General features: G+C 44.6%; 2 protein-coding genes and 1 pseudogene across 8 annotated transcripts in view; 1 reads left to right on the top strand and 2 right to left on the bottom strand.

Moving 5' to 3' along the window:
• The window catches only part of JMJD1C (jumonji domain containing 1C), a 241,669-nt gene extending 224,255 nt beyond the window's left edge, over positions 1–17,414 (bottom strand). The window contains exons 1-3 of one of the 3 annotated variants that reach the window (XM_072628837.1): positions 17,207–17,412; positions 14,048–14,182; positions 7,917–7,971 (exon numbers count right to left, since the gene is read on the bottom strand). The gene's annotated coding sequence lies outside the window, so the exon portion shown is untranslated. Of the gene's footprint in view, positions 1–7,916; positions 7,972–14,047; positions 14,183–17,206 lie in introns of all 3 variants that reach the window. The other 2 variants (XM_072628823.1, XM_072628825.1) reach the window with 2 other exon arrangements.
• REEP3 (receptor accessory protein 3) overlaps positions 16,964–25,706 on the top strand; it is an 84,775-nt gene continuing 76,032 nt past the window's right edge. Inside the window, exon 1 of one of the 5 annotated variants that reach the window (XM_072628846.1) lies at positions 16,964–17,165. In XM_072628846.1, the coding sequence (XP_072484947.1) occupies positions 17,134–17,165 (32 nt within the window). In that variant the 5' untranslated portion in view covers positions 16,964–17,133. The other 4 variants (XM_072628845.1, XM_072628849.1, XM_072628848.1 and 1 more) reach the window with 4 other exon arrangements.
• On the bottom strand, positions 20,842–22,898 carry LOC140517506 (zinc finger and BTB domain-containing protein 12-like; annotated as a pseudogene).

The raw sequence follows: 25,706 nt of genomic DNA, 5'->3' as shown, positions 1-25,706 counted from the left end.
CTAAAAGGTCCAAAATGTATCCTTCATGAATCTGCATGAATCATACCACATCACTAAACTATTAAATACCAAGAGTTCATGAAAATATTTTATTTTCAGATGATATTTTGTCTTCTAAAGACCTCCACAAGCCAGCTCCACCCTATCATTCCAGCTTCAGTAAACATGAACCCCTTCCCACATTCTGACGTCCAAAATCAAGCTAGTTTTTTGGATGTTCTTCACACAAACTCCATCTACCTTAGCTGACCTGGCACCTGCTATCCTCCATGCCTCTCATCACCTCCAGTTGAAAAAACCTCTTACCTCCTACAAGACTTAGCCCAAGCCCCCCCCCCTTCAACTCAAAGACTTTCCTGATCCATCCCCCCTCCCCAAACTACCTTGTATTTACTCTCTATAAAACTCTGTGGTATGTGGTGTGGCCTGACAAAGATAGAATGTAAAGTCTCTGCCTCTCAAAAGGCAGGCAGGATACCCTGAAGGGGAAACAGGAAAAGAGCACATATTAAGTAAGTCAAACCAACTCAATTCTTTCAAGCCTAAGATATGACCTAAAATGTGCCAGTGTTACTCAAAAGACAAAGATCCTGAGAGGGACATCCCTGAATGCTGAATCCAAAAGCTTTAGAAACAGCAGCATCCTCCCAATAACCAGACCTGCTTCCAGGCCAGATCCCACAACCATCATTGAGGTAATAAAGTCATGGAGTAAAAGGGGCCCACCTTCCTCATCACCTTAGAAGAGACCACACAAGTCCCCTTGGTGCATTCACTGGTCCTGCCTCCACTCCAGCCCAGCCCTCCCCCATAGCCATCAACTAGACAAGCAAGTCTTGAGGAGAAGGCGACAACCATCCCCACCAAATGTCACCACTGCTGCTCCCAGGGCAGGCAGGCCAACCAAGTTGAGGCAGAAAGGAGAGACAGGAGGCAGTTCAAGCCACTAGCACCTCCCTGCAGACCCTGATGGGGACAACCCAGGACTCGGAACCCAAGAGCCTTGGGAATAGCCAGGCTTCTAGCCTACAGCCCTCAGACATCTTCTTGGCCCTGTCCAATGGTTCAGAATGCATCGGAAATGACTATGACTTTATTGGTGGACTTGGCATTAAAGAAAAGGCATTTCCATCTGCTCTGCTATTCTACCCTCAGGGACTTTTCCATCTGACTCACAGCTTTTTCTCAGGTGTTGTCTCCTCCATTAAAAAGAGAGCTCCAAAAAAAAAAAAAAAAAGAGCTCCAGAAGAGCAGGAACCGCATTCCTTACTCTTTGCCTGGCACATAGGAAGGGCTAAGGGAATGATTCATCTCTTCAATCAAGGTCCCTCAGGACAAGCCTGACACAAAGCTTTGGATTGACAGTGTAGTGTTTAATTGGGGGGTGGAGAAAGGAGGGTTTTGTCTGTCAATACTGAAATACGGATTCTTCATTTGAAAAAATGAGTCTTTTTTTTTTCTTCAAAAACTCAACCTAATTTCCCAATCTCCTTACCCTCCTCTCTCCTTTCCTTTCCCCTATCCCTTCTCCCCTTTCTCCCTCTCTCCTTTCCCTTCTCCTCTTCCTCCTTTTCCCTCTCCTTTTCTCAGCACTCCCCTCCCCAACTCCACCATGGTCCACATACTCTCAGTTCTGAGGGTAGCAGCTACAGGATCCAAGCTCTTCAATGTTCCACTACCCTTTCCCCTTGCCCCCACTGCCACACCCTCATCTAGCACACATAATGAGGTAGAAGTAGAAGAATAACCGGAATACCGGAATGTAAAATGATATAACTAAGGGAAGAAACAAAGATGTTCAGAAAGCAAATGTCAAAACCATATCACTAATGATCCCTTGTGATATTAAGCTACCTATAAATCCCATAAACTCCACTAAGAGGTGTATTGAGCAGGATAGTCTGAAATGTTTAATGCATCCCTCCCATACAATACAAATGCACAGGAAAAACTCCCATTAAAGTTAATGAGACTCTTATTATCACCAGTCCAGCAGAGCAAGTCTGAGATTAGTTTTCACTCCTCTATAAACTGAATAGGGAATGTCTATACCTTCACATGCCTTTTACTGAATTAAAATTAGAGGTCACTTATTATTAAGCATTCTATTGTCTTTCATGTCCATACTAAGTATTAAAAACAGTCTATAATATAGCCTAAGCTTTTTCTAAGAAAAATTACATTTTCCTACTCTGTCTTTACCTTTAAAAATGTCTCTATTTAAATGTAAATTTTGGTTTCCACCAGGGACAGGCTAATAGTGTTTCCATAGTAACAGCAGCAAAAAAGTAAATCAATTTCTACATAAAGGGTAACCTTTTGTATAAATAATAGTTCTGTCTTTTAAAACGCATTGATTGTATAAAGCAAGGTATAATACACAACCTGTATTGCACTGAATGTATTCTCATGAAAGCATTAGATTTACTGAATGCAAACTCTAACTACTTTGTTCTATGCATATATACAATCTTTGTTGCATGCATATGTACAATCTACAAAGGATGCACCAAGCACCTTGCTTCATGAAAAAGAAAAAAAGAGACAGAAACATATATAATCGGTTAGAAATTAAATGAGAGGAAAATTCTGATATTTTTGCCTTCAACATATTTTTACATATGAACTATTTTAGCTAGGCAGAAAGTTATCTGTGGGGAATTGCATCTAAATATTTATTAACAGATTAAAAAACAACTTCAAATTGATATATACAAGAATCTGGACTTCTAATGTGGAAATTCTTTTCAGGTTCAGATCAATCAATAGGACCCTTTAGACTCAGAGACCTGTCTGGGACACTTTGAGTAATATATAGGTTCACAGGATGAGGATGACAGGACTTGAACCCAGGTGTTTCAGATTCCATAGTTCAAACCCCTCAACAATAGGTGACTTCTCAGAACGTTGAAAATTACTTTTAAAAATATACTAAAGATGAAAAGGGACAGACAAAAGTTTACACTTTCCACAAAAAGCATAATTAAAATACTTTAATATTTACCCCTGCCCTCTGCCCAGTGTAAACTTATTATGGGAGGGGGGATGGTCATTACTAGTTCATGAAATATTTCCCAATGAAATTTTTATCCTAGAGAAACAACATTAGACTCCCTTTAATCTTGGATGACACACTTTAAATACTGAGATTTATATTTAAGCAGGCAACAACTTTTAATAAAACATATTTTTAAATCAATTCACTGGTCTTAGATTTATGATTATCTCAGCTTTAAAACAAGTTGGTTCCTAATACATAAAAATTGGAAGTTATCTCCTTCACTATTTAAAAAAAAACCTGTTCATTTGTGGGTCATTTCTGCACTGGGAGACTACTATCCTTAGCCTGTCAATTAATAAAATTCTTTAAGCTACTGAAAAATCATCTCCACATTCATAGATAATGGCACTTAATGGCAATAAAACAAAATTGATAATGTTTCTTTTATCTCCCACCTCTGTGTCTTTGCATAGGCTGTCCCCCCTAGCTGGCACTCACTACTCCCCATTCACCGCTGCCTCTTCTCTCCTCCAAGTTCAGTTCAAGCACTATCTTCTGTATAAAGCCTACCCTAAAAACGTACATTCAGTCACCCATCTCCACCTCTAAGGGCCCCTTTCTCCAAAATAATTACCTTACTTTTACTTTACTTCTATCTTGTAAATCCTCTGCTAGGTGTGTGGTATCTCCTCCCTAGAATGTAAGTTCTTTGAGAGCAGGGACTGATTCAAGTTGGTCTTCATGTCCCCACTGATCATAACAAGGCCCGGCACATAGTAGGTGATTGATGTGTTTGTCCTTCGTTGCTGAAGGAGACCATAAGAAAAATAATGGCATGACACCACTTGACTTTGTTTTGCGTGAGGGAGGGCTGTGCAGGTCACCAGCCTCACCTCTCCTCCAGAGCCATCTGAATCCAGTGATTCATCAGGATGACTGGAGATGACCCAGGATGAGGCAGTTGGGGTTAAGTGACTTGCCCAAGGTCACACAGCTAGTGAGTGTCAAGTGTCTGAGGTAAAGATTTGAACTCAGGTCCTCCTGACTCCTGCACTGGCACTCTATCCAATGCACCACCTACCTGCCCCAGGATCCATAAACAAAGTAAGTGGGAGAGCACTTCAGGGGGAGTTACTAGTGATATGAGAATTAGGAAAGGCTTCCTTTAGAAGAGGATATTTGAACAAAGCTTTAAAGGAAGCTAGAGGTTCAAGAGGCATGAGTGAGGAAGGAATGCATTCAAGGCCTTGTGAGGGAAAGGAGAATGTCATGGAACAAGGCACAGAGATTGTTTGTGTATGTTCTGTTGTACAGCATATGTGATACACTGAATATACAGATTGTATGCAAGGAACAGAAAGAGGCAGACTGCTGTCTGCTAACCACTTGGTTCTGTGACAGAAGAGAAATAGTGATCATGTGTGAGCTTCCAATTTAGGAGTATAGAAGGACCTGCAGTAGCAACTTGTGGGCCCTGGCTACTCTCAATGTAGTTTTCACTTTTATTGAGTAAGCTATCATAGAAGTCCTGGCTGACGTGGACATATATTTAACCAGGAATCCAGACACGGTCCTTTTGGCAGCTACAATTAGAGATAATAACTATGCAGAGGTGCTCCTCTCTGGGAAAACTGGGAGCTTTGAATGGTCGACTGCCACCAGTTTATCCCCTTTTCTCTGTTCCCCCTGACAAGCCTTGAAAGACAGATAGGCAGCCCTGGGTCAATCTGACTGTACATTTCATGACCCACTGTAGTTCAAACTGTCAGTGGAAACAATGACAGTGACTTGGCAAAATTCATTTGAGAGATCAAAGTGAAGACATGTGGACTCTCTGAGGCAGAAATCCAGAAATGAAAAAAGGGGAGATGGGAGAAAAAAAGGGCACAAAACATCTATGCTTGGACGGCTAGACTTGGAATCTATTCCAATAGTTCTCTCTTAAAACACATTGATTATATAAAGCAAGGTATAATATACAACTCCAGCTGAATAACCCTAGAGAAGTAGCCTGTAAAAAGCTGGAGGGGGGGCGGGGGGAGAGAGAACTTGATGCTCTATTCCAGCTCTACATCTCTGTTCCTGTTTGCTGTGGCCTGACAGTGTGGCTACTTCCTCCACTGGTTGAATTCACATAGAACTCTCTCTGCCTTTCCATCTGGTCTTTTCCTGATGTCTCCACACATCTACCCAACAGGCTGGCACGCAGGCAAGCAGGTTGGTCCTCTGGTGGTCCTCCCTCATTCTAACAACCTAACAACCTGCAGGCTCACTGGCCCCCCAAAACAGGATGTTTTTCATGCCCTCTCACTCTATATTACAACCTTGCCGCAGCGTTCTCTGGTTCTCTGGCTGTGAGAATGTCACAGGACTGAGAGTCACACAGGCTCTCTGCTTACCAGCACTAAAAGAATGGCCTGTGCTGAAAGGCTGCAGGTCCGGGCGAGTGAAAGTACCTGAATAATCCCCATATGTAACTAAGTCTGAAGCCCACCCTCAGGAGCAGCCCAAGTCATGTGTGTTATAGCCAGTTGAGCCAACCTATTTACCTAAATTCCTGAGCCAGTTGGGGGGTGGGGAGCCTCACAATAGTGTGTCTTCTTGCTAAGAGAGGACAGGAATAACAAACCTCCACCCAGTACTCCATGAGGCTCCTCAGGGGCAAAGGCAGAGAATAAGTCAAAGGCTAGGATTCTCTCCAGAAATGAAGCACATACATTTGTTCAATAAAAATGTATTCAACCAACAAGCATTTATTAGGCACCTACTATGGGTGCCCGGGGTCCTATGCTGAGCACTAGGGACAAAAGTGCAACATTCACAGCCCTCAGGGAGCAAACTGTCTAATAAAAGACTGAATAAATGTATGCATAATATAGATACATATAGATACACATACACACACAATGAATAATTTAGTTTTGCAAGAGAGAATACTAGCAGTCAGGAGGATCAAATTCATTGTTTGATAAGCATTGTGACAGATGCTGGGGTAGATAAAAAGCACAGTGTACAAGAAACGCACATGTTAGGAAGGGGGTAAGACACAAATGCAATTGTCATTTAACATCTAAATAATTTACACTAATATACCATAGTTACTTATGTCACGGAACTGCAAAATTAAAGGCAAAGTTAAATCCAAAGATGTGTGGAGAGCAGGATCTTTAACAACCAGGGAAGATCAAAAAAGAATTCATGAAGCAAGTGGCATCTGAAAAGGCCTTTAAAGGGCAGGTAGGAATTAAATAGAAAAAAAATACCTCAGGTATAGGGAATAGAAGGTGCAAAGATCAGTACAGACTATAAATACCTCAATGCATACTCTGGAGTGCAAAGAGTGGGTCAGGCTGCTTAGGGTCCTAAGGTGGTACAACACAAAGAGTTCTAAATTTGGAGGCAGCAATTTCAATCCTGCACCTTCCACCTGTCTTGCCCTGCCCAAGTTGGGTCTCAAGTCAGGCCTCTTGGTCTCAGTTTCTTTATCTGTAGAACAAGTCGATGATTTCTGAGTTCCTTACAGTTATCAATCCATGATGCAGAAGCTACAACTGGCAACAGAGAGAAGGAAGCTTAAATTTTGCTTAGGAAACAAGGAATGAATGAAGGTTTCTGAGTAAGGAACAAAATAATCATTTATGATTACCTTAGATAATTAGGTCTACTTCCAAAATAAAGTCTTCACTGATCTCACTGCTTAGTAATGGTTTTCCCCTGGAAATTCAGGATTTTCATTTGCAAATTGCAATTTTATATAATGATTAATTAACATTCATATAGCATAATTATTGTTATAGAACACAAGAATGGGAGAATTGTAGAATCTCCAAGTTGCCCCCAGGAACCACAAAGGAAAAAGAAGGAGCCAGTAGAGTCCCATGATCTCCTCCAGCTGGAGGAGAGGCATCTGACCAGCTGGTGGGCGGCTCCCTCCCTCAATCACACAGTGCCCCACTGAAGCTCATCTCTTCTGGTTTAACAGAGTGATTAGACAGACTCGGAACAACATCTGGCCAAATCCTTCATAGCAGTGGTGGAAAAGGAGAAATGTAGGGTAAATGAGAGTGGAACGAAGCTGACAGAGCACGAGCTGGAAAGACTTTCAACTCAAAAGGAGCTGAAGGCTGGTGATTTCTCTCAGAGATTACCCTCCAACTACTCTTTTCTTCTATAAGGAGCACAGTTATTTCCATGTTGACTCCCCCATTAGAATGTGAGTTCTCTGGGAGCTGAGATAGTATACTTGCTTCTCTTTGTCTCCCTAGTACTTAAAGCAGTGCCTGGAAAATATTAAAATGTTAAGAAATGCTCAGACTGATCAACTTGACATTGGAGTGTCCCTGGGATCTGGGCTCAGCACTGTTTTTTGAGGCAGCTAGGTGGCTCAGTGGATACAGCCCTGGGACCAAAGTCAGGAAGACCTGAGTTCAGATCTTCAGCCTCAGATACTCACACGTGTGACCCTGGGCATATCGCCTAACCTCACTGGAGGAAGAAATGTCAAATCACTCCAGTATCCTTGCCAACAAAACACCCTGGACAGTTTTGGCAGGCTGTGGTCTATAGGGTAAAAAAGAGTCAGACACAACCCAACAACAACAACAATAGTTTGGCTAAATACTCAAATGGATGGCACTGTTACCAAATTTTCAGATGGTACAGAATTGAGAGGAAAAGCTAATACACAGATGACAGAGCTAGGATTCAAAAAAGATCCTGACAGGCTTGAGCAGAAGTTCCTCATCTTGTCTATGTCAGAGGCCTCCTGCCCAGTCAGCCTGGTGAAGCCTCAGGACTCCTCAGAATCATCTTTTTAAATGCACAATATGAAATATATAGGATTAAAAAGGAAAGCAATTATAGTGAGATTGTTATCAAAATATATCTATTTTCATTAACAAGTTCATGGACTTACTTGTTTGCTTAATAGTTCAAGTTAAGAATCCGTGGGCTGGAGCATCTGGCTGAATCTGATAAAACATAATTCAAGAGGGATCACAAACACAGGATAGGAGTCAGAGGAGGGATGGCTATAGAAGAGTTCATCTGGAAAAGAACTGGGGATTTCGGTAAACTGCAAGCTAGACATGATTCAGCACTGTGATATGGCAGGAAAGAAAGCTAGGGTCATCTTAGGCTGCACTGGAAAACAGTGTCCAGGACTAGGGAAGTCTGCTACACTGCCAGCTACCTCTGGAGTACTGTGTTCATTGTATTGTGGATATCACATTTCCTGGAAGAACGCTGATAAGATGGACAGCGTCCAGAAGAAGAGAGCCAGGGAGGTGAAGAACCTCAATTCCATGTCTTGTGAGGACTGGCTGAATTACCATGCTTCGCTCTGATGAGATTAGAATGGGGAGCAGAGGGAACTATGATAGCTGTCTTCAAAGAGCTGCCATGTTGGGGGAGGGGAAAGGAGAGAGGGAGGAATTATGCTGGAGGCCAGAAATAAGAGCAATGCATGGAAACTGCCAAGAGACCAGTCAGGTCTTAATGCTCAGGAGAAAAGATACAATAACTCCCCCCACTCCCCACACACTTAGAGGCTACTCCAAAGGAGAAGGCTTGTCTCACAAAAGAGGCAGCAAGCCATCCTTTTTTGGGGCGCCTCAAGCCTGGGCTGGATGCCCATTTGTCAGGGGTGTTCTGGGTCATATTACTAAGCTCTTATTATCTTCAAAGGCTGCGACAGTATCTTTAGGGAACACAAAGTAAAAGACACTGCTCATGCTTTCGCAGGAGTCACTTTCTGGTTGGGAATACAAACCATCAGTGCTCAAAAAGTTAACAATAACACAAATACTCTGAATATAAGAATTAAATAAGAAAATACAAGGAACCTCTCCCCCTCCCTATGGTAGAAAGCACTATCTGGTATGCTTTGAGATGTGGAGAATGAAAGGAGGAGAAAGTGAGCTGGGGTCTAAAAGAAGGGAAAACTGCATGAATAAATCAAGGGTATCTAAGGTGTGGTCAGAGAAATGGCATTGGCAGGGGAGCAAGCAGCCCTGACGGCCAGACAAAACTCTGATGACCTTCTATCCTCAAGAAACATGTCCAACAGCAAACCAATGAGTGGCACCTGTGCTTGGAACCCTGGGGTCCACATCACCCTCTCAATTCCCTGACAGGCCTCTCACTTGTGGGATTAGATTCCTTCATGCCCATCTGCTACTCCTCCTTGCTTTCACCACCTCTTTTCTCCATCACTCATTTCTCTGATTTTCTCCTTCACCATGCTGCTACACAAAACCTCTTGGAGTCACAAGTGAGAGTTAGGTGGAACAGGTGGACACCAAAGGTGGAAAGAGCCCTGAAAAGGGCTTGGCAGCCATCACACCAAAGGTACTGGTCCTCCCTGAACACACCCTATACCTCTGAAGCTGAGATGCAACAAAGTATGGATCAGTTCTCTGCTGCCTGTGCTAATTTTGGCCTAATAACTAACACCAAGAAAACACAGGTGCTCCATCAGTCACCACCACACCATCCATACGTGGAACCATCGGTTACAACAAAAGGAGAAATTCTGAATGCTGTGTATAAGTTCACTTACCTTAGTAGTATACTTTCCAGGGATGTACATATTGACAATGAGGTTAATGCAGGCATAGCCAGAGCTAGCTCAGTGTTTGGGAGAGAAGAGATATTAGACTGACTACTGAACTGAAAGTCTATGGAGCCATTGTGCTGATCTCATTGTTGTAAGCTTGTGAAACATGGACAGTCTACTAGCGCCATGCCAGGAAATTGAATTGCTTCCATTCGAGCTTTCTTAGGAAGATTCTGAGGATCACCTGGAAGGATAAGGTACCAGACACTGAAGTCCTTGCTCAAGCTGAACTGCCAAGTATTCAAACTATGCTTCAGAGAGTGCAATTCCGATGGGCTGGCCACATTGTTCTAATGCAAAATGTACACTTGCCAAAAAGGCTATTTTATGGAGAACTTGAAGGAGGCAGGCAATCACATGGTGGTCAGAAGAAACGATACAAGGACACTCTCAACATCTTTCTCAAGAACTTTGGATTTGACTGTGCAACATGGGAGACACTGGCACAGGATTGCTCAGCATGGTGTGCCCACATCAGAAAGGCTTTGAGCAAAGCAGAATTGAGACAGCACAAAGTAAACGTAGGATGCATAAATTTGGGATATCCACCCCAAATATTCACATGGACTATCTGTACCCAACCTGTGGAAGAGCATTCTGAGCTTGTATTGGTCTGATCAGCCACAGATGGACACATTGAAACTTCACTTTATCATGGTGATGTCATTTTGGTTCTCTTTGACAACGAAGAACAACAACCAACCAACACAAATTCTCACTGGTAATATCTTGCTTCCAATACTGACCAATATAAACTTTGTCATTTGCAACCATATAGGTCACATGTACCCCACAATAACTAGAGTGTTGGATCTGGAGTCAGAAGGACCCGAGTTCTAATCCTGTCTGTAAAAGGGGATAATAATAGCACCGAACTCACAGGATTGCTGTGAGGCTCAAATGCTAGAACTTACATAAAGCTTTGTAAAATTTAAGGCCCCACATAAAGGCTAGCTATGATTATTACTATTATTATCTGTTAACTCTGACTTTTCATTCGTTTGCATCATCATCTTAATTAGCAAGGTTTTATGTACGCATGGAGGCAACTAGGTGGTACAGTCGATAAGAGCACTGGGCCTAGAGTCAAAAAGACCTGAATTCAAATCCAGTCTCAGACACTTAGTACCTATGTGACCCTGGGCAAGTCACTTAATCCTGTTTGCCTTAATCCACTGGAGAAGAAAATGGCAAACCACTCCAGCAGTTTTGCCAAGAAAACCACATGGACAGTATTGGCATGCTGTGGTCCATAGGGTCACAAAGAGTGGAACATGACTGAATGACCCAACAATCTATGCCCACATAGCACCCACAGTGATTTTTCTAAAGCACAAATCTATTTCATCACTTCCCCTTCTCCCTTCAAGAAACTCCAATGGCTCCCTACTATCTCTAATATCAAATACAAATTCCTCTTCCATTTAAAAACCTTTCCAGTCTTATTACAGCCATTGCTCTTGCCTCCCTGGACCTTTTGGTCCAGATAAATAGGCTATTTCTGTTTGCTATCTTTTGCCTCTTTTTGTACCCCTGTGTTCAGAGCCTGGCACATAATGGGCCCTTAATGGTTATTAACTGACTGACACACGACATGCCATCTCCTCTTTACATCCCTCTGCACAGGCTGTCCCCAGGGGTTGGAATGCAGTACATCTTAACTTCTGCCTCTTCAAATCTCCTTGTTTCCATCACTTTCTTCCATAAGGCCATTCCTGATCCCCCCAGAGGTTAAGACCTCCTACCTCCAAGAGTTCTTTTCTTTCTTTTGTATATATTTAAAGCACATGAGCCCCTTTGAAGGCAACGGCGATTTCATTTCTCGCTTTGTATTTCCAATGCCTAGCACATAGTAGGCATTTAATAAATGTTTGCTAATTTCTTAATCATGAAGGATAAAATAAAAATGACAACAATTCTTTGGCAGCATCACAGATGAATGAAGCCTTTAATGGCTACATGGTTCATTTAGAGTAGTCACTATAAACACATACTGGGGAAAACTGGCTTTAGAAAGATGGGATTTTATATCAGAGAATAGCTTGAGATCATAAAAGTCAGCATCACGCAGTTTCCCAAGCACAACACCACCTGATTTTCTTGTCCTATATATAATTTTCTGACCAGTTCATTGTTCATTGGCAGCCCCAGATACATGCACAATCATAGAACATAACAGTCTCCAAAGACTCAGATTGCAGAGGAACCAAAAAGCAATAGGGATATAAAATGTAAGGTATAGGAAAGTGGCACTTGATTACCAGCAACGACTTGGCATGCAAGAGATGGAGTCAAAGATATAAATAATCCAGGACACTTAGGGTTAGAAGAGAAAGTGGGCACTGGCCAAGCAGCAAAAAGGAGAAGAACCTATGAATGACATGAATGCTCCACTATATCTTTAAAATATCATTTGACTCTCCCAATGATCTGGTGATATAGAAGCTTTCATTATTCCCATTTTACACATGAGAAAACTGAAATTGAGAGAGGTTAACAGGATCACTCAGGGTCATTCAGCTCATCAAGTGTCAGAGGCAGGATCTGAATTCAGGTTGTAATAGCTCCAAGCCCCACAAACCTGGAAAGGTCAGCAAAAGGTCCAAACTATTAACGACAAAAAGTTCACATGCTCCCAGTGCTCTTGGAGAGCCTAGGCATACTGCTGCATGAAGCAAACTTCTGTGTGCTCTCTTCTCATGGCCCCCAGTAAACATGAGGCCCTAAGGCAAAGCCCTCAGCGACCCTCTCCAAAGATTTCTAAAAGCTATTCTGCTCCTTCTGCACAACTATCAGCAGTGCAAAGTTAAATGCTTGTTGGAATTGTTAAATTCAAAATAGCTAAGCTCCTGACATTCTAACAGGAGCTTGTATCAGTAGTTCAGACCCTACCTACAATTCCAACAACTTAACACTGAGAGAGAAATAGGAATCTTTAATAAACATTGTCACAATATCACTAATTTTAAAGATTTTTTTTCTATTTATTCTACCCTTTTCTAATCTACATTATTTAAAAAAAAACATTTCCATAAAAGATTTCTGGATTTTATTACTTGTAGTATAATTTTTTTCCAGATCAGACCTGTGATTCCATTTCCAAAGGAAAAAACCAGCAAATGTTTGTATCTTGGTATTAAACAAAGCCAGTCTGTATTAGAGACAGAACTCAAGTCCAGATCACACTCTGACTCCAAGGCCTGTCCTCTAGCCACATCACATGACCTCTTGATATTTACCTTAAATGAAAACAGTTTAACACAAGAAAAATATGTATTTATCACATGTGCAAGAACAGAAGTTGATAGAGGGTGTTCCTCATTGGCCCTTAAAATCAATGTATGTAAATTACCTGCCAGCTATTTCAGTGTCCTTTCACTTGTTTTTATAATTTGAAATTTTTTTGTAGAGATTTTTTTTATTCTATTCAAATTGAAACTTGGCTTTTGATGATGACCCCTACAACAAGAAAGAAAATCAGCCAAGTATCCTGTGCTCTTTTGTAGGAACTGACAAACTGTCAAGATGTTGGGCTGATTTTCAGGAGGTCTGGGCAAGCAATGCAGCCCCAATAAGATAGATAGCCACCTAATCCACGAAGCCACCATCAACCTCCATAAATTACTGCCTCAAATACTGGGGCAAGAGATGACAACTGAGAAAAGTTCTAGACTTTCCAAACTTCCCCTTCTTTAGGTGCAGTACCAACCACTATGACAGCAATCAATCCTGTCCCAATTTCTCTCTCTGCTCAAACTTCCATCGTTAGAGCTTTTCCTGTTTACCTGGGCTTAGTTTAAAAGAGGGAAGTGAGCTCTCATGGCTAGAATGACCAAGCCTCAGTCAAAAATGGACTACACAATCCTACTAGAAAGGCAGCCTGGTCAGGGGAAGAGAACCCTGGTCTTAAAAGAGGAAGGAGTCTTGGGTTCAGCAGATCCAATGTTTTCATTGAGCTTTATAAAGTGAACTACAAGCTCAATCTGAGGCAGCAGAGTGTCTGTCAAATGAGGGGCAATCTAGATTCTGGGAACTCAGCCTTTGCCAGAACAAAGCCAGATGAGGGCATCCCATTCTGGGAACCAGTTTTAGGAAAGATACTGAGACAGTACAGGGATACAAAAAAGGTGGTCAGAATGGGGAAAGAGGTCAAGATCATCACATGTGAGCTCAGGTGAAGAAGAAGACATATTTAATCTGGAAAAGAGAAGACTTAAAAGTCAATTCTAACTTCAGGAATGGGAGAGGAGTTCCATCCCAGAAGGGTGAGACTTATTTGACTTGGTCTCCAAGAGCAGCCCTGAGAGCAATAGGATGGAAGATGCAGATGAGCAGATTTTGGCTTTGGGCAAGGAAATAACTTCCTAACACCTAGAAATGTCAACAAATGGAACAGACAGCCTTAGGGAAGGTAGAGAGTTTCCACTTACCAGAGGTCTTCAAAAGAAAGGTAGATGGCCAAATGTGGGCTGTAGCACAGAAAGGATTCTCAGGTGACTATGGTCTGGACTAGAGGGCCTTTGAGGCATTCCCAATGCAAATTCCTGGGCTTCTGAGTTGCGTAACTAGGAACAAATCACTGAACATCATTAGGGCAGCAAAAATTCCACTACTCACATTATTACAAGGGTGCTTTGTAAATATTCAAACACTCTAGAAATTTTAGCTGTTATTAATATCTTGCCTCTGAAGAAGCAAATGCCAATGTCAGGGAAACCTGTCTCTGAGGTAACTTGAGGGAAGCCTTCATGGAAAGGGAGGCACCTCTTCATGCAAGAGGGGAAGGGAGTCCAGGGTACATGAAAGGTCACCATCAGTCAGGAAATCCTGCCTTTTCTCCACTCTCACAGCTCCCACTGTGGTTTCGGCACTGTTCACTATGTCCACTATGATGACACAGCCTCCCAACTGGTCTCTCCCCACCCCAGTATATTCTACACATTGCTGCCAAAATGATCATCCTTTGTACTCCCAGCATTTAGCACAGTAGGTGCTAGCACAGAGTAGCTATAACAGTGGCTCTAGGATTGAACATAAACTCCTCCACTTGGCTTTTTCCTAATTTTACAGACTCAATGGACATGACTCCTCCTGGTACACTGTAATCTAGCCAAACTCTGCCCTCCACAGCACTCCATCTCCTCCTGCCTTTGCATTGGCCATTCCATAAGTCTATAATGACCTCCCTCCTTATTCCACCTTCACAGATAGCCTGTCTTCATTTAATTGCTAGGGGGTGCCATAGTACAGACAGCACAGGAAGACTCAACTTCCTGAGTTCAAATCTGTTCTGGGACTCTTACCAGCTGTGTGGCCCTGAGCAAGTCACTTAGCCCTGTTTGCCTCAGTTTGCTCATCTGGAAAATGAGCTAGAGAAGGAAATGGTGAACTTCTCCAGTATCTCTGCCAAAAAACTCCAAGTGGGGAGATGAAGAGTTGGACAGGACTGAAATGACAACTTCATTTAACAAATAGCAGGATCCCCCTCCTGCTAGTGGCCCACCTTCTTGAGCCACCGTGTATTTAACTCCTTGGTATATATGTGCAATTTCTATTTATGTGGCACATATTTTATGTCTATTTATCTCCTTCCCTTAAAATGTAAGCTCCTTGAGGAATGGAAATTGTTTCCGTTTCTTTTTTGTAACACACAATGCTTGGAACAAAGCAAGAGCTTAATAAATGTTTGTTGATTGAATGACTGAACAGTATAGTCCAGTTTGGTGAGAATAAAAAATACATGAAGGGAAGTCATAGGAACTAAGGTTGAAAGTCCAGTCTGGAAAGCCATAAATGCCAGGCTAAAGAACTGATGATTTATTTAGTAGGTAACAGGGTGTGAATAAAAGTTTTCAAAAAGGAGGAGAATTTAATCAGATCTATACATTAAGGAAATTCTTTTACCAGTCATACGACAGATAACTTAAAATTGCTGAGTACGATATTTAATGCGAGGGGGGTGGCAGACAGGCAGGGCTTACTGGAGGGGAAAGAGCCAAAGAGGAAAAAAATCCAGCTCCAGCTGAAGTCTAACAGTAGGTTTAGAAAATGGTATGAAAATAGAAGCTAGGATTTATCATATTTTAAATGAAAGCAGCCTAATTTAGTAACAGATGCAGACCTAGGGGTCAGAGGAGAGCAAGCAGTCGAAGATGACCGTGGGATCTGCCCATTCTCTCCAACCAAAAGCACAGTGAAACCACCTAGGTTCGTGGTGATGTCTTGGTCAGCACCAAAGAAGGACCATTATTTCCAGGAAACTCAAAGACCGTTGCTCGACGTCAGGGCTGTCCAGCAGAAATACTGATCCTACTTGCCCCAAGCATACCGATGTAGAAAATCTCCCAGTAACGTCATTTACGTTCCGGTGCATCTGTACTGCGTGCATTTGAACGTGGCTGAAGCAGCCGCATCTGACACCTGCGCTATACAGGTGAGAAGCGGGTACCTGCAGTCACCAGACCTGGGCCTGTTCCCCGCTCCTGCCCGGTACCAGCCCATCGGTGTCACAGTAACCCTGGCAGAACCCTTAAGAACCCAGGGGCACTTCCCGGCCCTGAGGAGTACTGGGCTCAGCGCAACGGAAACGCGTTACCGATCACTCCCGACAGGTCTACGAGGGGAGGACGGGTCGTCTCCTCTCTTAGGTAAGTATCTTAGGTAGCATTTGAATCCAAGTCTCCAGATGCAAGGTCCAGCAGCCTATCCACTATACATTCTACCCTCTAACATCCCTGATTTTTCAGGTTGGGAGGTTTACTATGAAAGATCTCCTTTTCTTTTAGTTGACAAAACAGGTAAAAATAAAGCTACTCCAGCTGTGCACATCTGCTCTACAAACACGCGGAAGGACCTGGGCCGGGGCGGCCGTGCCCCTCTTGGGGGGTCTCCGGGCGTGACGGGGCGGGGGGAGGAGCGAGGCCACAAAGTTGGGCCGGAGGCCGTGGGGGCCCCCGGTTCCACCCCGCGGACTAGTGGCCAGGAGACCACTGTGCCCCAAACACAAGTGCACCCGAAGGGGCGCGGGGAGCGACTCCCCAGACCCCGGTGGCCGACCGGGCAGCTGTCCCCGGGCAACCAAGCAGCGCCCCGCAACGCCCTCGTGCCCCCACTCTCCCGGGCGCCGCCGAAGGAGGAAGCGGGGGGCCTAACGGTCAGCCCGGGGAGGAGGGGGAGGGGCGGCGGGGAACGCGAGGTCTCCCGGCCCTCAGTTCCTCGGGATCCCCGGGCTCCCCACCGCGCGTGCCCGAGCTCCCGGGCCCGCCGCCAACAGCCGAGGCGGGCAGGGGACGGCGGCAGCCAATGGGCGCCGCGCAGGGGCGGGGCTGGGAGGGCGGGAGGGCGGGAATCCGGAGGAGCTACGGGGAGCGGGGAGGAGAGGGAGGGAAAAGAGGGAGGGGGCGCCTCCTCCTCCGGCTCTCGGAGAAAGAAGTTCGGGGCGGCCGAGCGAAGGAGCGCAGCGGGGCCGAAGCGAGCCGGGCCTCCGAGCGCCCGTCCGCCCGCGCCGGCGGCCAAGATGGTGTCGTGGATGATTTCCCGGGCCGTGGTGTGAGTGCGGGGCTCGGAGGGGGGTAAAGGGGGGTGCTCACCTGCGGTACCTTGCGCCCGCCGTTCCTCCCTCCGGGCGGGCGCCTCGCCGTGACTCCCTCCTGGCGGCCGTCCGTCGAGCGCCCCGCCGCACTCTGGGGAGCCCTGGCAGCGGGTCGCGTCCCGCGGGGCGGCGGGGCCAGGCGCGCGGTCCTCTGGGCAGCGGGGCACCGCCCTGCGGGCCCGGGACGGCGGCGGAGGCTAGGACGGAGTAGCGGGAGGAGTTGGAGCCACGCGGCTCGGACCACAACTTGCGTAAAAGCGGCCGGGACAGCGAGGGGGCGGGCGGGGGGGGAGGGGAGGGGAGGGGGCGGGAGCGAGCGCGGGGGGGGGGGGGGCGGGAGGAGGCCGGGTCACGTGGCCTGCGGGGGCGCGCGGGTGAGAGAGTGCGCCCAGCCCGCCCCCCTGCTGGGCCCGTTTGTAGGGCTCCCGCCGTGCCCCGAGAGCACCCACTTAGCGCCGGGCTCCCGGGCTGTCCCGGGCACAGAGCGGGCACCGAGAGGAGACCTGCGGGGGAGGAGGAGGACGGAGCGCGGAGGACCGAGGGCCCGGCGGGAGGGGCTTGGACGGGCTGACTTTGGTAATGACTTTGCCTAGGTCCGGATGTTTGAGGGAAAGTTCCTTAAAGGGAACGTCCTGCGGGGTGTGGGGGTTCTTTACATCAATTTCACCCAAACTAGAGGACCCGGAGGAAGTTGTGCCTCTTTAAGAGCCTGCGAGGGCCGGGCGTTATCGGAGGACCCTGGCTGTGCGTGTGCTGGGCTCCGGGCCGGGAGGGTGGCAGGCGGGCTCCCGGGCCCAGGTCCCTGCCGGCTGCTTGTGTGGCCTTGGGTACTTCGGGGGAGGTGCGGTAACCGTCCTGCCCGAGGCAGCCCGTAACTTTTAGAGAATGCCGACATAACTGAAGCAGTTACTTCATAAATGTTGATTAGCCCCGGGGATGACACAGCCCCGGTTCTCAAGGATCTGACAGTTCAGGGGAGAAGTCTGTACATCGAGCTGCAGGCTGTATAAACCGGAAATGATCCGGAGAGGAAAGTTCTAGAAATAAGGGGGCTGGGAAAGACTTGCCGCGATCAGACTTGACACCTGCCTGTCTGAGTGCTGGATCAAAGAAAGACTTGAGACTTGAGGAAGATCCATGGCACCAGATCTGTCAAGAGGTGAAGAGGAGGTGCTCTCTGATGAGTCTTGGTTCTCCCTTACCCTGGATTGCCGCGGAACCCGAGTCTAGGGCTTCAAATGTGTCCTGGGAAGTTTCTTCCATTACAGACCAATGGAGAGACTTGAGGACTTCTTGAACCCCGCCTGTGTCATCTAGAATTTGGTAAGGTTCCACTGGGGACTTTATTTGTTGCCAGTGATTTAGTTGTTCACCGGAGGTGAACAGTAGCCAGCCTGAAGTCCTCCAGTAGCAGCCTCTCTGCAAGTAGACGCTAGGTCCCACGACCATGGTCTGTTTATGAGAATTCAGCCATTCTGCAACCAACGAGCTGCAGGATTAAATAGTCCACGTCTCTGCGTCCTGTAAAAAGTAGTTCACAGGTTTATTTTCTTCCACCTAAAATCACTTAGTTATCAGAACTGCATTTCTGAAGTGACAGTTGCAAACTTTGCCTCAAAACCCCAAGCCCAAGAAGCGTGGAGTTCACTGGAGAAGAGGCTTGGGTCCTCTTGACATTCTCTTCATCTTTGTTCTCTCTCTAGGTTTTAAATTGAGTCTGGAGACAGTACCAAGAGGTTTAGGGAGGTAGGTGGTGGAGGGGTGGGGGGGTTCTGACACCAGGAAAGTAAGAGACAAAAGGAAAAAACAAAAACACATGCCAGATATCTTGGTGAAAGCCAGGTAAAAAATATGGATAACATTTCCCTGAACTGCTTTTCTCAGAACCTTGTCAAAAAAGGAAACTTATTCCCTAGCGTGCCAGAAGGTTAATCTGGCATGATGTATGCTCAGTGAAGCCATACACTCTCAGAGCATTCACAGACTGTTCTTTGCTAGTCCATTCTAGAATTCTGACAGGAATCAACATTAAACTCAATCATCTCTAGTATTAAACGAACTATCTCCTTCCTTTGTGTGTGTGTAAATTAAGCACTTAATTATTAAGCATTGAAACAGAAGCTTGACTTTGTTATAAAAGGTCACATAAACAAATTAGAGGACCAAGGAATTAATTTTCAGAACTTTGGACCATGGAACAGTTCACAGTCAAACAAAGTGTGATAAGACCAATGTTTTCTACTGCTTTCTCTTTTGAACCACCTCCCTCCCCCCAAAAAGAGGAAATTTGCTTTTCTCCTAAAAGGTGACAAAGCTATCTTTAGGACTTAATTGGCCCTTGATTCTTTTGATCCAGCTTCCTGGTCATCTTAGAGTCTAAAAGTCCCAGGTGGAATCATCGTGGAATTTGTAACTGGGTGAATGTCCAGACTGGAGTCATCACACCCTCTCTGGCTTACCAGACATGTTTCCATATGGAAACTGCTGGTTTGCTCTATAGAAGGCAAGTGCCTGTCTCCTTGTTGCATCTTTGTTTTGTTAGGGCAAAGTAAACCTTTTGATTAACTACTCTGACTTACAAGTGCCTTCTTTTATCTTAAAATTAAAACTGAATCACTGGGGTACTGACACCAGCCCCATTCCTACCCAACACAAAGAGTACAGTCACAGAAGATAAAATGAACAATTGTAATTCCATTGAATTTTCTAAAGCATTTGAATTTTCTTTTTTTTTTTTGTAAAGAAATTTTTTTTTTTATTTTGTGGAAAAATGGAAACTGAGACCTCAGATTCCAGAAAACTCCTGAGAAATATATGTTTCCTTAAAAAAATACCATCATGTCTCTACCACACCCTTTTCCTCCCCTGATGTTCCCTCCCCTCCCTAAGAGCCCTTTTCTAGATATTTTCCTTTTTTCCCCATGTCCCCTCCCCAACCCTTATTATTTCTGACTTTTCTTATTTTGCCTCTATTTGTTTTCTAGTCTACTTCCATTCTTCTCCTTTTTTCTTTCATTTTATAACCATTTGTCACTTTTTGTCTCCTGAGACAAAAGCGGGTCCCAGTCCCCTTCCCTCCTCCCTAGCATGCAAAAAAGACATTCTCTACCCTTTCTCCCTGGGACTTGATAACCTTTTCTTCATAATAGTTGTTCTCTCAAGAATTTAAGAGGTTTCCCGTTCTATTCCCACCCAAGGACAGATATAATTTTGGTAAAATTCTCTCCCAATTCCCACCCACCCTACCCCAATTGGGTTGTCTTCTCTGTAGCTTTCTTACCCAATGATAAAGCCATTTCCTATATTCCTCTTTTACTACTTATACCGTGCTACCGTGCTCACCTCAATAATCTACCTATTCCAGAAAAGAACTATCCCTCTTCCTGGGCCCTTTTATCCTAGAAAACAGGAACCATTTCTTTCCTCATCATCCCAAGGAAGGGTTAGTTAATCTCAGCCAGGTCTAACCTCTTCTTATTCCCAAAGGAAGACCTGAGCAACTGTTCTTTTGTTAAGACCTCTGCCTTTAACCCCAAGATGTATGTTAACTCTCCTGGAAACAGAAAAGCCCCTTTCCCCTTCAAACTTCCTCCCCTTTTGGAGAGAGAATCTTTCACCTCCCCTCTCACCCAACTAGTGGAGGAGGGCATTGAGCTCTGACATGCTGGCATCAAAGACATTCTCTGCTGTGGTCTTTCCATGCTGCTCCTTGAGGTGTCGACAGATGGCAGATTTGTGGGCAAATCACACATCACAGTAAGAACAAGAGTAGGGTCAGGCCCCAGAGTGAAGGTTGAGGTGGTCGTGTAGGGTGGACTTCTGCATAGAGCATTTACCACAAATACTACAGGAGTGTGACTTGACACTTTGGTAGACGTTCATGTGACGGCTGAGGTTGCTGCTATGATTGAACTGCTTCCCACATCAAGGGCACATAAGGATGAAGTGCTGGGCTCTCATGTGGAACACAAGTTTTTCCACACCCTGAAATACTTCTGGGCACTTGGTATACTTGATGTTCTTCAGTGGGTTTCCCACTGGGGAGCCCCTGGGTATAGGACTCCTCATGGCCCCATAACTCCCAGTAACTCCACTGCTCCGGGACATAATGCCTACAGCTAGAGCTTCATCTCCCAGCCCAAGGGTAATGCCCTCCCCTACTTGACCTCCAGGAAACAGCAACAGACCCTCCTTTTCCGCATCTTCTATAAGGCTATAGCAGGCCTTCACCACCCCCTGGGGTGCTGTGCTATCATCAGGGGCATCAGTAGTTTCTCCAACTTAATTGATCAGGAGTCCACTACTCCCTCCAAGGCCAAGACCACCCCTCCAAGGTTAAGCTTCCCCCTAAGACCAAGGCTCCCCCCAGTGCCTGCAGAGGGCTTAAGTCTCTGTGCCATTTCCAGTGCTGATTCCACCTTGACAATGCAGATATCTGACACATTCTCGACTTCATCCTCTTCTTTTGCCTTTAGCTCAGGGTCCTCATGGAGGGAAAATTCTAGCTTCACTGGTCAAAGAAGAGGAGGGGCGGGTGGGGTTGGGAGCTGGTTTAGGGGTTTGAGCAGGTGGGAGGTGTGACTTGGTGGAGCTGAGCCCAATCAATCCAATCCCACCACTGACTCCATCCTCTTTTAGGCCAATCTTGGGTTCAACAAATTGGCTCAGGGCATTTCTACATCTTTCTAGCACGTGCTCCATTTGGAGATAGAAGGCAGCAGTCAGGTAGTTGACAACGTCACGGATGGCAAACTCCAGAGCACCTGTATAGCAGGAGAGGAGGAGGTCTGCCATGATTCTGGCACTGTACATTAGCGAGACCTGCAGCTCTGAACTGGGATTGAGGAGAAACTGCTCACGAAGAAATGGGGAGCAGGTCGCCAAGATAACCTTGTGGCAGTGGAACTTGAGGCTGTCAGCCGCGATGGTAACATCGCAGAAGCGCTCTTCTGCCAGGAGCTGGTTCATGTTTCAAAGGGTAGCAGCCTCATGTCCTGGGAGCTAGAATCGCAAGACTTCCACTCCAGAGGCCATTGGTACTGGGTGTGCTGGGGGAGTTCCCTGGATCGGTTCCATAAGCAGTTTTTTTTCCTTTTCTGCATTTTCTTTTTTTTAGGAAATTACTCAAAATTAGAGGAGAAGTAGCTGGGTAAGCAATCTTTGCAGCAAGTTTCTTTGCTGAACATCTGATTTTCAAGTTACACAAGGATCTGAATACATTTTATAAGAACCATTTCTTAGTTGGTAAATGGGCCAAAGATATAAACAGGCAGTTTTCTATGAAATAAATCCAGGTTCTCAATAGCCATGTTAAACAAACACACACACAAAGGGATGCAAATTGAGTCTGAGTGGTTGGAATGACCAAACCTGCCCACAGACACCAAATTACTAAACTTATGGCTACATTCTCATGTACAGTTAGATATTGGTTAGATATCACAGTCTAACAATTCTTCCTTGTTACAAAATGGGGAGATAGGGTGTGGGGTCATAAACATGGTATAACAGAAGATATCACTAAAGTTTCTGTAAAAGCAAAAGACAGCCATCCCCTAAGATTAATGTCTTTAGACAAAATATATTTTTCCCAGACCTCGTATCATTTAGGAGACTTCTTTGTCACCTTGTAGACAGTTTAACATAATAAGTTAATATTTTCCTTTCTTGAAAATTTCTTAAGCCTCACTGCATCCAGAAAATGTCTAACTCACTATCCTACTCTGGCTCTAATTGTCCTTTGGTGACAGGTAGAATAAAAAAGAAAGTTTAGTATGCTGAATTTTTTTAGCTACTGAAGTTTAGGTAGGACCTGGGATTTTTTTCTTCCATTTCAAAACCAAGCCCAAGGTGTGCAGTGGTAGCAATTGCATGAAAGCCTTTGTCCTCTAAGTTTAAAAAGGAGCATGTAGGTATCTGGCATTATAAGAACAATCTAATGTGCTGTTTCTAATGAGTTTCCGTGTCTTTCAGAGAAGTATGTGTGATCCATGATCAGATGGATTTGAGTTTGAGCCATAGAGGTGTTCCATAAGTACTCATGGACATGGAGTAAGTAATTGAAGAGAAAGCAAACTCCCTGAGAAGAGTGATGCTTTCTTCTAGCTTTTGTACTCAGATTCCTAGAATATGATAGGAGCTTAATGAATGCTTATCAGATGCATGAAGCAGGCTTTGAGCCAAGCCTTGAAGCATGGGTAGAATGTGTAATTCTGGGGTCATCTTACTCAGCTGACTTTTTATACACATGTGTGGACGCACAAGCACACCAAGGAAGATAGCGAATGTGGCTTGTATCTAAGGTGACGTTTTCCATTTTGAAGTCTACAGAAACACAGACTTAATCTCTCCAGTCCCAGCGGGATGGCAGTTGGCTCTGGCAAAGGAAAGAAACCTAGAAGATTTTATTACCACATTGTTCCTTTTTTTAAGAGTATGGCCTGTTGGCAATGATGTTAAGTTACATTGATAAAGAAGGGGAAAGAATCAGCCCCACCAGTGCAAAGCCCTGCTGTCTCCCTGCTTCAGTCCTGATATGGATGAGCTGCCCGCAGGCCCCTAAGAGGCCCTGGAGAACACATAAACAGAAGGCCTCAGGCCCCTGGCCAGCTCCTTCAGAGCTCGGAGATGGTCAAGGGGTTAGAGGAGATGATATCTGAGGTGCCCCTACATCATCCTGGGACCCTTCTCTAGTGCCATGAAAGGCAGGCACTTCTCTGTGGTTGCTTATATCTTATCAGAGGAGAGAGCACATACAAAGACAAGTGTACATGATCCCTTTCCTCCCTCCCCCACCAAATATAAATCACTTGCAGATAGAGTTTGGTGTCTGTGGGACATTTAATTTACGCTCCACATCTCATAATTTCCATTAATGTAATCATTAATTGGGACCTTTAGAGTATGTGTTATGCCAGAAGAGATGATTTATGCTTTTGAAGAGATTGCAGTTATTTGGATAAGGAAAGAGATTAATGGTTAGTAGACATGATGACTGCTTTCCAGCGTTTTAATGACTTCCATGCAGAAGGGAGAATAGATTGGCTCTATGTCATCCCAAAGGGCAGAACCAGAGCCAGCTGATATGTTTTGACTGAGTATAAAGAATACTGTTCTAACAGTTACAGCTCCCTAACCATGAACAGTACTTCTCTTAGAGCAGTGAGCTCCCTGTCACTGGAGGAATTCAAACTGAGGCTGGTGATAATCTGTCAGAGATTCTAGGACTGTATTCTTTGGGGTACAAATGAATGAATGATTCAATAAATGCACAAAGCACTATACTAAGCCCTGCAGGGTGATAGAAAGAGAAGAGGAAGACTGTCCCTGTTCTCCAATAGTCCCTCTTCTAATGAGGGAGACCCTTCCTACAGAAGGTTTCAGCTGTAAGTCATAAGGAAAGACCCCAGGGTCCTTTGGGTGCTGCAGCAAAGCAGATGGAAATGCCTCTTCTTTAATGTCAAGTCCACCAATAAAGTCATAGCCATTTCTGATGCAGAACCATTTGAACCATTTGACAGGGCCAGGAAGGTGACTGAGGGCACTGGGCTGGAAGCCTGACTATTCCCAAGGCTCTTGGGTTCCAAGTCCTGGGCTGTCCCCATCAGGGTGTACAGGGAGGTGGTGGTAACTTGAGCTTCTTCCTATCTCTACTTTCTACCTCAGTTTGGCATATTCTTTGGAATAGGAAGACACACCATTGGTTAGCATTCTTTACTGTTGATAAAAGGAAAAATTTGGTAGAACAACAGAGAAAAGGGTGGTAATGGTGTCATTGGAGATATTTGCCCTAAAGATTTTGGCGATAGCAAATACTCATTTGGAGATGGAATATGCAGCTTGGAGTCAGAAAGACATGACCTCAGATACCTCCTCAAACCCTTGGCAGCTCGTGACTCAGGGCAGCTTACTGCAGGATAGGGATAAAACAGCCAAGTCACAGCTATCTCCGAGTTATAGTTAGGATTCTATGAACTATTCAACAAGCAGATAAAAGAGCTCTTTTTTGTTGGAATAAAAGAATTCTTGTGTCAGCCCAGACAACATAGGCTGCCTGAAAACATTTTTAGTATGTCTTGTAACAGGTGGGGAACAGCAGGGTTGATGAGCACCTTCTTCTACCATGTTGTCTTTATCTCTTTTAAGATTATCTGGCTTGATCCTTGTTTGGTCTCTGTGACCCTGGTGAAAATTCATTGAAGCACTAATATTGACTTTCATTTTATAGTGGTTACCACTACTTTTTACTTAGAAGCATGGTAGAATAAACTTCTCAGTATATTTTGTTTTTGAATATTTGAAACTCCAGAAATACATAAAAAAATAAAGTTTTTCTTTATTTTATTGATGTTGGGTGCATCTTTCTTGCTCTAATTACCAAAACTTTTGCTTTATATACTCAGTATCTAAATCTCACGCAGTTTATTTTGTGTGAGAATATACAATATTGTGCTCCTTTGGTCTTAGTCACTGATAACATCAAACTTCTCAGACATGAT

Source organism: Notamacropus eugenii, chromosome 1 (assembly GCF_028372415.1).
Source record: "Notamacropus eugenii isolate mMacEug1 chromosome 1, mMacEug1.pri_v2, whole genome shotgun sequence".
NCBI lineage: Eukaryota > Metazoa > Chordata > Mammalia > Diprotodontia > Macropodidae > Notamacropus > Notamacropus eugenii.
The sequence above is the reverse complement of the archived record's forward strand: the minus strand, read 5'-3'. Positions and strand labels throughout refer to the sequence as shown.